General features: G+C 40.8%; 2 protein-coding genes across 2 annotated transcripts; both read left to right on the forward strand.

Annotated features, from left to right (window-relative positions):
• The first annotated feature begins 1946 nt into the window (after positions 1 to 1946).
• LOC145391439 (protein FAM200C-like) lies at positions 1947 to 2930 on the forward strand. Its single transcript, XM_080266051.1, has one exon. It carries the CDS (start codon positions 1947 to 1949, stop codon positions 2928 to 2930), a length of 984 nt encoding a protein of 327 aa, XP_080122177.1.
• Positions 2931 to 3114: 184 nt separating this feature from the next.
• LOC145391440 (general transcription factor II-I repeat domain-containing protein 2B-like) lies at positions 3115 to 3798 on the forward strand. Its single transcript, XM_080266052.1, has one exon. The coding sequence runs from the start codon at positions 3115 to 3117 to the stop codon at positions 3796 to 3798; it is 684 nt and encodes a 227-aa protein (XP_080122178.1).
• Positions 3799 to 13140: the final 9342 nt, after the last annotated feature.

Genomic DNA, 13140 nt, shown 5'->3' on the forward strand with positions numbered 1-13140 from the left:
CTGTAATAGTATATTTTCTTTAATACTTTGTGGATGTAATAATGTATAACTGTATGTATGAAGCACGTAATTTATGTAGGTATAAATGGTAATACTCGTTGGTAGTAAATAAATGCTATAGTAAATAAATGAATATATACAGTGTAGAATATTTACTGTTGGTGCAAGTATTTAGTGATTGAATTATGCAGATAACTGAAGTAGGTATGTGTATGTAAGCTGTAACTATACAGCACGTTTTATTATGTTTGTGCAGAAGTTTGTTGTCTACCACTGTGAATTGCATAAACGAAGTAAGTATGTAACTCACTAGTTTTTACCGTGGTGGGAATGGTGTGAGTGGTGGCGAGTGGTGGTTTCACACACGAGTTGATTGACGTGGCGTCGTCTCAGCAGACACGCATGGTAACGTCGACTTCCCACACTCTTAGCTGTGGTGAGTAAATGAGTAGCGATGAATAACTTGAGTGAAGATGAGTGAGTAAGATGAGTTGTGAATATGGGGTTGGTATCTGCTGTCGTCGTTTTGACCTCGCACTCCTGCGTCAGTGGTGGAAGTTGATGGAGGTAGGGGGCGGATGGAGAGAAGGGCGATGGTCTTGTGGTTGTCGGTGTGTTCTTGCTTTTCGTTTGCTTGTTTTGTTTTTGTTTCTCAATTTATTTTCAGTCCTTTTTTTTTGTGATTTACTCATTGTGGGATGAGGACTGCTGTTAGTTGTAGGTGCATGTAGAAGATTATGGAGATGTCTTGTAGACTTGTTACTTGAAGTTAATCGTAGATGGTTGTAGTTGGTTAGTTCGTCGTAGAAATTTGGAGATTGTTTGTGTCAATATTTTGTTAAACTACTGGCAAGGCATCGTGTGACCTCCTCACCTCTACATCAGTGTGATGACTGGGGAGATTGAGAGGGGGTTGGAGAGAATATTGTCAGGAGCTGGTTGTGAGTTGTTGGTTGTAAGAGGTATTGTTTGTTTTCTATCTTGATAATGTAGACTCAACTGTACACTCGTAGACTCGTAGGCTTGTAGCTTGTATTTTGTAGGAATTCACTGTAGATTTGAAGATGAGGTTCGTACTTCTGCTGCCACCATATCTTGCAGAAGCTTCGTAGCCACCATTTATATATATTAACTCTTTAGTCTTGTAATACGTAAGTCTTGAGTTTTGGTTAAAGTTATTTTGGTAATCGAAGAGCAGGAGGAGCAAAAGACGAATACAGGGAGTTGGTCTTGATTTATTATTTTCAAAGAAAATCTAAGATGAGCAGCGTATGTATTACACAGGGACTTAATTTATGAATTAAGTCTAGTCAGACCCCTCTTCTTATGTGATCTCTCCACTACCTGCTGAGTCTGTGGCTAGCCCCTTTCTCTCTCGCTCTCTCTGTACAACCTTCCGCTACGATCCTCAGCCATCTTCTGAAACTGATTCCTACATTCTCGTTTAGCAGGGGTCGTGTCACGTGGGCTATACTGTTGTTGAAGCTTCTAGAACACTGTATGTCTGTGTGTATGTACTGCTTCCGGTGCACGTCAAGCATTCCTTCACTTAAGGCAGGGGTCGGCAACCTTTGGCACGCGTGCCAGACTTGGCACGCAGAGTGCTTGCCTATGGCACGCCACGTGATTCGAAGGAGCAAAGAAAAAAGTTAAACAACAAAATAATGAGAGAGAGAGAGAGAGAGAGAGAGCGAGAGAGAATATGTATTGTACATCCTTACTTTTATCATGGTTTTAAATATTCGTATGATTCTAAATAATTCTTTCCTATGATACATTGAATTAAAACGAAAATATTTCGTACCCGCGATGAGGACTAAGTGAGTACAACGAGATGTAGACGAGTATGAGACACGTTGGCCCCAGCCGCTGGTGATGCATCATTCATGCAGTGCTGCCGTTTCAGTGACTATTTAGCCGCCGTGAGTGACACTCTTACTGTCGCCATGGCTACTGCGAAAAAAGTCAAGCTTGATGTCCGATCATTTCAGTCATCATGGACAAATGACTTTGGATTTATTCAGCAGAATGATCGTGCTGTGTGTGCTCTCTGCTGCGAGAATGTCGTATGCCGCACATCGAGTGTTAAAAGACACTTTGAAACAAAACACGTGAAGACTTTCAAGGACAGTGCAGACAAGGCTGAAGCGATTAAGAAAGCAGTATCCCGCTATGAGAAACAAAGTAATGTGTTTGAGAACCTGAGTGCTAGCAAAAACAATGCAACTGAGGCCAGTTACAAACTAGCTCTGTGTATTGCTAAGCATGGAAAGCCTTTTACTGATGGAGATTTTATAAAAGTAGCTTTCCTAGAGTGCTCTGAGGTGTTATTTGATGGCATATCAAACAAACACATGATCATCTCAAGGATAAAAGACATGCCTGTTTCAGCTCGGACCGTGGAGAGACGTATTTCTGAAATGGCTGCTAATGTAAGTGAGCAGCAAACTGTTGCTTTAACAACTACACCTATGTTCAGTGTGCCCCTGGATGAAAAAGTGGATATAAATGACATTCCCCGCTTGGCTGTTTTTGCCAGGTATAGTGACACAGAGATACACGAGGAGCTGTGCTGTCTCAAACCTATGTATGGCACTACCAAGGGAGAGGACATACAGAAGACATTCACTGACCATTTTGAGGACAGAGGGGTTGACATAAGAAAGATTTTTGCAGTTACAACGGATGGTGCCCCTGCTATGGTAGGAAAAAACAAGGGTTTTACTAAGATGGTTGAGGATAAAATTGGGCCTCCCTTTCTGAAATTGCACTGCATAATTCATCAAGAAAATTTATGTGCCAAGATCTCGAGCTCTGATCTCAACAAGGTGATGGCTACTGTTATAAAAGTAGTGAATTTTCTTGTTGCACACTCTTCTCTTACGCACAGGCAGTTTCAAGCTTTCCTGGAAGAGGTGGACAGTGCTTAAAAAGATATACCCTTGCACAGCAGTGTTAGGTGGTTAAGTTGTGGGAAGGTATTGGAGAGATATGTGGAATGCTTTGATGAAATCAAGATTTTCTTATCAGAAAAAGGCCAAGACTATCCTGAGCTGGAGGACAGAGATTGGATTGTGAAACTTATGTTTCTCTCAGACATCACCAAACATCTAAATGACCAGTCTTCTCTTGCAAGGTGCAGGAAAAACAGTGATGGATTTGTATGATACTTGGAAGGCATTTGTTGCAAAGCTTGCAGTTTACTCATCAGATATTAAAACTGGTTCTTTCCGTTACTTCAAAAACTTGAACTTATCTGCAATTCATCCTGTCAACACTACTGATCTTCAGGTGTACATGCAAGAATTAAAGTCTGAATTCTCAATCAGATTTCAAGATTTCCAACACATTGGCCCAGTGTTTTCATTTTTAATCAGACCAGACACCTTGAAATACAGTGAGTTGGACGCGTCTCTCTTTGAGTGGATGGAAACTGAGGAGTTGGAAATGCAGTTAATTGACTTTCAGGCCACATCATTGTGGTCAGCTAAATTTAAAGATCTTCGAGAAATATTGGAAACTAGTACGAATGATCATGCAGCCTCCATATTAAGTTCCTGGACATCACTGCCTGATAAATTCAATTGCATGAAGAAAGTAGCTTTTGCATTGGTATCAGCATTTGGATCTACATATCAACGTGAGCAGATATTTTCACACATGAAGCACATCCTCAACCCCCATCGCAGCAAGCTTACAACGGATCATTCTGAGGGTTGTGTGAAGCTCAAGGTGTCCAGATATTCACCTAAAATTTCAACTTTGGCCAAAGGGAAGCAAGGGCAAGGATCGCATTAATATGGTGAGCATAAATTTAAAATTAAAAAAAGAATATATTTTTAGTTACAAAGAATAGTAAATGCTACAAAAATGTTACATTTATGTTATGCATGTGCAGGAAAATACATTTTACTTTAATTACAATGGTCACTACATACTATATATTTATGATTTAAATTTTCTTAGGCTATATACTGCTGAAAAAAATAACACCTGGCACGCAAGGTAGTAAAAAAATGGCATTAATTATAAACTGGCACACTATGTTCAAAAGGTTGCCGACCCCTGACTTAAGGGTTGCAAGCCTGTTTCCCTTGGTCGATTCTCGCTGACACACTTCCTATATCATCCCCTGACTTGGTGCTTCTCTCTGTCTATCTATCTATCTTTGAGTTGTATTATTATAATATGGAGTCCTGACACACGTCCCTCGCCCCCCCTCCACCTCACTTGCATACTCTCTCCTCGTTAGTTACTCGCTCTCCATCCTCTCCACATGGCCAAACCACCTTCTGTGCATTTCTCCTAACACTTACTATCACATCCATATCCACACCGCAACGCTCCTTTACTTCTTCATTTGGCAGTCTGTCTCTCCACGTTACTCCACATGCTCCTCTCAGATAACTCATTTCCACTGCTCTCACTCCCGGCTTTGTGTCCTTCCAACAAGGTCCAAGCTTCACTTCCATATGTTAAAGTTGGAATAATACAGTCATCCAACGACCTTTTTACTTCCATGTTCACTTCCCTGTTCATCATCACTGTTTTCAAAGAACCACCACCCTTCCTCCCCTGTTGTACTCTTTCAAGCACTTCACCCTCTAAACCTTCATCCTTTCTCTTCGCACTACCCAAGTACTTAAACGCACTCACCTTTTCCGTTTCCTCCTCATCTAGCCTCACTGTACATTCAGTGACTTCATTCCTTTCAAAAACCATAACTTTACTCCTCCCTACTTTCACCTTTAGATTCCATTACTTAAACACATTCGCAGATTCATTCACCAAGCCTTGCAGTTCCCCTTCGTATTCACTTAAAAATACAGTATCATCTGCAAATACCAGTACAGGGAGTTTCCAAACACTGTCCACTCTCATTTGGGATGCTCTAGCATCCACTGCCCTACCTTGTATCTCTTCTATAACCCCATCCGTATACAGACTGAGCAACCATAGGGACATAATACATCCGTGCATCAATCCAACATTCATATAGAAAAATTCGCTCAGTTCACTATCCACACGCACTGCAGCTTTAGCCCCCTCATACTGTACATACTCCTCACCGCATTCAACAACTTCCCATTTACTCCATATATTCTTAATACTTTCCACATTCCTTGTTTATCCACTCAGTCTGATGCTTTCTCCAAATCCATAAGGCTGCATAATAACTTCTTTCCCTTCTCTAGAAACTTTTCCACGAAAGACCTAAGAATGAATATCTGATCTACGCAACCTTTTCTCTTCTTAAAACCTCCTTGTTCTTCTCAAATTAATTCCAGTGTTGTTTCCCTAACTCTGTCAGTAAGTATCTTACCATATACTTTTCCTATTACAGTGAGAAGGCAAATGCCCTTATGATTAGTACACATTTCTTTTTCCCCTTTTCCTTTGTACAGGGGAATAATTATACCTGACTTCCAATCCTCCGGGACTCTGTCTTCCTCTCAGGCCAATCTGCACATTTTCCATATCCATTCTACTACTATCTCTCCCCCATGCTTCAGCATTTCACCACACACTCCATCAATTCCTGGAGCTTTCCCCGTTTTGACCTTTTTCATTGCTTCCACTACTTTCATCCAACTGATTCCTTCCTCTCTTCTCACCTCCCTCCTCCTCCCAGCCACTCCCCACCACTTATACTAGCATTACTTTCATTCTCTATGTTCAACAATTCCTTAAAGTATTCTCTCCACCTGTTCACTTTCCTTTCTCCACTAGCAAAATACCATTTTTATCTTTCACTCCCTAAGTTACTTCTTTATCACCCTGTATAACTCTCTTCACCTCTTTCCTGAACAATTTCTCACATTCCCTCCACTTTACACCCAATTCCTTCCAATTTCCTCTTCCACTCTGTTCATACTCACTCTTACTAATCTTTTCACTTCTTTCTTCCTCTCTGCATGTAACTCTCTCTTCTGTCTCTGAACTTCCTCCACGCACCTGTTTCTCATCCACTCACTCAATGATATCTTGCTAATATTTAATCAGAAAATTTTCTTTGTGTTTTGAAACGATGTTTGGAACAGTTATTCTTTGTAGTTTGGGAGAGAATTGGGACAGAAAGGGATACACAACATCTTGTTGTTCTAACTTTTGTCATTGATTCTCACTGAACTTGTCTCCTCACTCCCTACTGCTACTGTTTTCACGCTACCAACTACCTTTAACAGCAGTCAGTCATCGTGCCCAGTGAGGCTTAGTGTGAGGTATGCAATTGGTTACTGACGAAGTGTAGGATATGACACTGGTCTTGCTGGAGAGTCTCTTGAATGATTGGAGGTTTTTGTTATTTGGGGTAAGAACTATTTGCCTGATGTGGGGTTGCAGCCTTCTCTGTGGCTAGAGTTAGTTGTTGGAAGAAGTTCAGTTAGCTCTTGCCTCTCCTGACATTTAGAAACTTTCCCTTCGTACTAAGGGGTCCTTGTTTGCAATATGTGTTAGGAGTGAATATTTCACGACTGTGAGACTTGGCAGTAAACGATGAGGAGATTTGTAACCTCAGACTTACAAACATAATGATGAGTAGAAGGATATGTAATGCATCCTTCAAGAACAGGGCTTGGGGGAGGTTTAAGACTGGGAATGGAGAGTTGAAGGGTAGACTGGGACTTGAATGTATTAGTATTGTGATGAGAAGGGGTAGATTGAGATGGTTTGGACATGTGGAGAGGACAGAGGATGACAGCTGGATGCAGATGGTGAGAGATTTGAACTTTGAGGGTAGGGTTGCAAGAGGTGAACTGAAAAAGACCTGGGGCGAGATCATAGATTGCGACCTCTAGGATAAGCGACTAAACAGGGAGGCTGCTAGAAATCGAGCAGTGTGAAAAGTTGCTATTAAGTATCAAACATGTTGGAGCCTTTATAAACGACACAAGGCGAAAATAATTTCCGACGAGAGTGGCCCGCGAATCAAAATCAAAATCATTAATCAATCCACTGACTCAGAAAAGTTACATAAACCAGCTGTAGCAAGCTGACTACTTACTGGAGACAGGAGTTAGGTCCTGTCAACTCCACTGGCTGTTAAATGGTCTTCAAATGCCTACTTTAAGTTAAAACATGACCTAATGATTTAGAAATATTGTTAAGATTATATCTGTTTCCTAGTAAATGGAAATACAACTTGTCTCACGTAGTAGAGCGGGAGCCCAGGGGGGTCAGGGTAGCTGGAAAGCTAACCAATTTTCCTGTGTCTGGCAATGTTCTACATATTTCCTTATACGGAGAAATGTATTTCTGCTGGTCACACGCTGGTGGGCGTGGTCTGCAGGGTCAAAAGCAAGCTACGAAAAAATTAAGCTAAATCAGCTCTATTATGTAGGAGTAGACTATGGCACCAGTCGAGCAGGGTAATACTCGCAAGGTGGATGGAAAGCTGATGACAGGGAGAGCTGGAGCTCCCATTTCATCAGCCCTCAGGACTAGTTCCTGACCATCCCCCTTTCCTGAACTTTTTCAGTGTCTCAGTATCACAGAGAGTAGGCCAGCATGCTCTCCAATACAAGTTTCTCTACCTACACCAAACTACTGTACATGCACAGTACACAGTACACTCCCTTTTCCAAAATTCAAAAAAAAAAAAAATCATGGCTTCACAACACACAGCCTCTGGGTCCCCAAGGAGACTCTCCAACTTGAATTCTTCCCACTCCTTGTGGCACCTCGCCAAAAACCTTTCAAACAACTTTACCTCATCATCCTTTCCTCCTCTTTTCTACTCTGATGGCTCTATAACTATTTCTTCTGCTGATAAAGCAAATCTCTTCGCCCAGACTTTCTCCTCCAATTCCACCTTATATGATTCCGATGCTGTTTCTCCATCACTTCCTCCCCCTCTGACTTCCTCATGGCTGACAATAAAATTTCTTCAGCTGATGTATGTTCTGCCATCACTGGCCTCAATACTAATAAGGCATATGGGCCTGATGGAATCCCTCCTGCTGTTCTCAAGAACTTTGCTTCTGTGCTAACACCCTGCCTATGCACTGTTTCGCCTTTGTCTGTCAACTTGTACCTTTCCTTCTTGCTGGAAGTTTGCTCTTATTCAGCCAGTCCCAAAGAAGGGTGACCACTCCCAACCCTCTAACTATCGTTCAATTGTTTTAACATCCTGTATCTCAAAAGTTTTTGAGTCAATTTTTAACAGAAAAATTTTATTGCATCTTTCCTATCACAACCTTCTTACTGATCGCCAGTATGAGTTCCCTCAGGGACGCTTCACTGGCGATCTCATCACCTGCCTCTCAGACTCCTGGTCATCCTCCTTCCAGGACTTTGGCAAAAGCTTTGCCATTGCACTTGACATCTCAAAGGCTTTCGATCGAGTCTGGCATAAATCTTTAATTTCCAAAATGCCCTCTAATGGTTTCTATCCTTCTATCTGTGCCTTCATCTCTAGCTTCCTTTCTGGTCGTTCTATAGGCGCTGTTGTAGACGGCCATCGTTCTTCTCCTAGATCTATGAACAGTGGTGTTCCTCAGGGTTCTGTCCTATCACCAACTCTCTTCATTTTATTCATCAGTGACCTTCCAAGCTGAACATCTAACCCTATCCACTTGTACCCTGATGACTCCACTCTTCACCTTTCCATTCGGTTATGCAACGTCCATCTCAACAGTTATTTCAACAAACAAGGGATGAAGCTGTGGCACACATAATGTCTGACTTGGTTCGTATCTCTGACTGGGGGTAAAAATAATCTTGTTTTTAATGCATCAAAGACTAAGTTCTTACACCTATCAGCCTAACAAAATCTTCCGCAGGTGTACCTACTAATGTTTAATAATATTCAGCTTTATCTTCCATCATCCTCGAACATGCCTGGGGTTTCATTCACTCGGGACTTAACTTGGAGAGATCATATTACATCTCTTGTATTATCTGCTTCCAAGAGATTAGGTTTGCTAAGACGACTCCGTTCCTTCTTTACCCCTGCACAATTGTTGACTCTATACAGGGGTTTTATCCGCCCCTGTGTGGAGTACAACTAGCATGTGTGGGGCGGTTCCCCACATACAGCTCTTCTCAACAGGGTGGAGTCAAAGGCTTTTCGTCTCATTAACTCTCCTCCTGTTACTGGCTTCCTTCAACCTGTCTGTTTGCCGCACTGTTGCATCTTTATCTCTTTTCTATCGCTGCTTCAATGGTCACTGCTCCTCTGAACCGTCTGCTTGCATCCCTCCACCTCTATGACGGGCATGTAGCACCCGTCTAGCAGCAAAATCTCATCCCTTTTCTGTCCAACTCTCTAATGCAAGAGTTAACTGTTACTCCCAGTCCTTCATTTATGCAACAGGTCATCTCTGGAATTATCTCCCTTTGTCTGTATTTCCTGCTTCCTATGACCTCCAGTCTTTCAAATGCAGTGTGTCCAGGCATCTCAAAATGATCGGATCTGGAATTTGGCTCTCCCGGTATTTTGTCTTTCTCTTGGAAGGAACAGTTATTGTGGGCTCATGGCCTTTGGTTCCTTCTTCCTAGCATAAAAAAAAAAATCTAAAACATATCACCCTTTATTAGCTTGTTTTTAATGACAAATGACAAATTTTTAGCAGTGGGGTACCCCCGCCAGACCCCCAGAACTCGTACCCGAAAATTGAGCTAGATCTCTTAACCTAACCAACTGAAACCATTCTCTTGTCATTTAGCACTGTCCACTGTATAAGAAATTATCATTGCCAGTAACTTTTAGTGGTGGGATACGTGTGCCAGAAACCTCAAAATGGCCACGTCCCTTAGCTGACCTATATCAGCTCATGAGCTAACCAAATGAAACCACCTACAAGATGGTCAGCATAATGATGTGTATCTAAAATGATTACTACCAAAAATTTTCAGTGGTGGGGTACCTGTGCCAGATACCTCAAAATGGTCACGTCCCTTAGCTTACCTAGACCAGCTCATGAGCTAACCAACTGAAACCACCTACAATATGTTCAGCATAATTTTGTTAATCTAAAATTACTACTACCAGACATTTTCAGTGGTGGGATATCCGTCAGATGCCTCAAAAAAACCCGCCCCTTAAACATACCCAAACCACCTCATAACACAGCCCCCCAGGGGAGGTGTGGGGGGGTGCTGGGTTTTCATTGACCGCTGCATAAGAGCGTTTTGCAACCTCATGGCATTTGACAGTCAAAATTACTGGACTTATACCTATGTGAGGAAATGAAACAATATACGAGACAATACATAAAAAGATAACTTTACTCCCTCTCATATCAATTATTGATTGTTAATTTTGTTACAGCATACATATTAATGATTACTCAGTCTCATTCTCCTCTTGATGTGAATGAGAGTCCTCATTCCATGGATCATCTGATTCGCTCAGTTCATCAATATTTTCTTGCTCATGGCCAGTCCCGTCATCACTCTCAGTAATAACCAGCTCATCACTGTCACAGTCGACCTTTATTTCTGCCTCTATGTTGTCAGTAGTACTAAATAGACTATCTGGAGTTGCAGAGCCCTCAAACCAGATAGGTTGCAGTCTGTTGTTCTCATTTACGGACCATCCATAATCAAGTGGCGACAAACCATCACCAGGAGATGCTGCTGTGGCTCGGGTCCATATCACCAACACATACCGAGTTCGGCGAATCTTCATTTCGAGGGTTCGGCGAGTAGGCGGCAACACCGCACAGTCAACCCATTCGATATTTGCGAGAGGATTCTCCTGAAAGTCACTTGTGCACTGTGATGGATCGCATGTAAAAACACGCATAGCCTTGTTGAAGGAGCTCGAGTCAATGCACACACAACCCGTAATGGAGTCAGTCTTACCACAGAAACATGTTCAGGTTTATGAAGGTGAATTACATCTTCACTCAGTTGTCTCCCAAACATAGGAGCATCATATGCATCAATTGCTCAGTGAATCATAGCTGTTGTATGCAAAGGAAAGGCTACTAAAGTTCATGTCTTCCTTGACAAGTTCGGTCATGAGAAAAACTATCGTTACCCCCAGTTATGTTCGATGCAAAATGAATGTTAGCTGGGCTATGTGGGCGGAATCTTGCTGTTTGCCCCTCCCCTATCTGGTGTTGCCATATTACAATCCCATTACAAGCGTTGGAGTAATGAGCAAGAATGAGCCATATGGCAGGGAATTATAAGATGTGTTTGCTTTATCCTGAGCGCCCCTCCAGGGATTAATAATGAAGTTCGGCACTTTTATTATTTTCCTACTATTCAATACTTATTATTTATAAAATACAACGAATAAATTATTTTGAAGTGTATTATATCTATAGGCATCGACTGTTTTTTTTTTTTTTTTATGATAGTGTAGGAGGGGTGCACGAGTTCATTTGTTTGCATTGGATGGGTGGTTAAATGCTTCAGATGGATGCTTCAGTTAGTGTCATCCTTGCATCGACGTCTAGAGACTGTTTTGGAAGCATGGGGTGGGTATACAAAATATTAAAGGAATTAGTCTGAACACGTATTGTTTTCTTTCTACTCAGCATTTATTATATGTTCTTTGTACTCAACATTTATTATATGTTCTTTCTACTCAACATTTATTATATGTTCTTCTTTCTACTCAACATTTATTATATGTTCTTCTTTCTACTCAACATTTATTATATGTTCTTCTTTCTACTCAACATTTATTATATGTTCTTCTTTCTACTCAACATTTATTATATGTTCTTCGTTCTACTCAACATTTATTATATGTTCTTCTTTTTACTCAACATTTATTATATGTTCTTCTTTCTACTCAACATTTATTATATGTTCTTCTTTCTACTCAACATTTATTATATGTAGAAAGCAATACATATAATTATTACACTGAAATTAACTAACTTGGGTTGTATCGGCTGAATAACTGTCATATGTCTGGCATGGGTGCACATACTCATTACCCGTCTGCTTGTGAGTTGCCGACTCAGCATCATTGTGTTATATTTTTATTCAATGAATTCGGTGCCGGATAATAAAACGTATTGTCTCTATGCACAGAAGCCAAAAGATCTAATTAGTTTTTATTACCTCTAGCACAAAATCTAATATCTGTCTCACATAACCGACATTGACGGGTTTGCGGTACAAACTTTCCTGTCCCATCATTCCACAACACTTCGTCGTTGTCATAGTGTATAGCTTTGAAGGGTAATGATAGTTTTTCTTATGACTGTACATTGAAAACTCAATCAAGGACAGCGAGAGGAAATTACGTGGAGCAGTTGATTCACTGTACGTCATCACGGGACTTGATCAGACAATACGACAGAGTGTGAAAAAACTCCTTGACAACAGAGTTTTCAAGAATGAACTGGGGAAATTTCTCCTGCATGAATGGGTTAACCCCTAAACCGCTGGCTTGCTTTGACTTGCATGTCCCTCAGGCATATTCGTGTTCTGACAAGCTCTCTAAAAATGTTTGCCAAAAATCAGTTATTAGTCCTAGAATATTAAAATTATACATCCCTATGGCACATACCTTCAACTTTCTCCTGGGATGTTTTTTGAGCCTTCGTCGAGTACTGTAGGACTTGTGGAGACCTCTGAAGTTGGGTAATGAAGTCTCCACTTTACACTTCCCGACAACCCATAATATGATTACCACAGCCTGATATTATCACTAGAAACACTATTCTATGATTCTCAAGTAGTTTGGAATTCATACTCCAAAAAAAAAACACTGTGAAAGCAATTATGAGCGCGTATGACCTTCCCACTTGCAATCGTTCGCCGCTGGTGTTCTGTCATTTATTATTCATAGAAACACTCACACTTTATATTTCTATTACTACTGTATATAACACTTATATATATCTGCAGTCTTTATCCATAAATTTCCTTCAGTAATAGTAGTTTATTGTCACTGTAGGCATTCAATTTCTCTTTCAGTAAAATACGTAGCATTCACTTTCTCATCCTGTATACTAGCTTTGAGAGTGAATCTGTCACTTTCACCTTCACTTTCATAACTCATAGTCTTCATACATGCTAGAGCGAAACTTTCACTTTCATTACTCAGTGTATATATACTGTACTCGTATTCTAATATTACTACTCATTTACATTTCTGTTTACATTATTTTATTTACATTATTTACATTTCTATTTTATTTACACTGTGTTAGGCACTGTCACTTGCAGTAA

This window comes from Coenobita brevimanus, chromosome 18, assembly GCF_032717465.1.
Source record: "Coenobita brevimanus isolate Jiangsu-jjx chromosome 18, ASM3271746v2, whole genome shotgun sequence".
Taxonomy (NCBI): Eukaryota; Metazoa; Arthropoda; class Malacostraca; order Decapoda; family Coenobitidae; genus Coenobita; species Coenobita brevimanus.

What these genes read in the sequence shown, in the direction of transcription:
- LOC145391439 (XM_080266051.1), top strand. Translation starts at nt 1,947, where the DNA reads ATGGCTACTGCGAAAAAAGTCAAGCTTGATGTCCGATCATTTCAGTCA.
- LOC145391440 (XM_080266052.1), top strand. Translation starts at nt 3,115, where the DNA reads ATGACCAGTCTTCTCTTGCAAGGTGCAGGAAAAACAGTGATGGATTTG.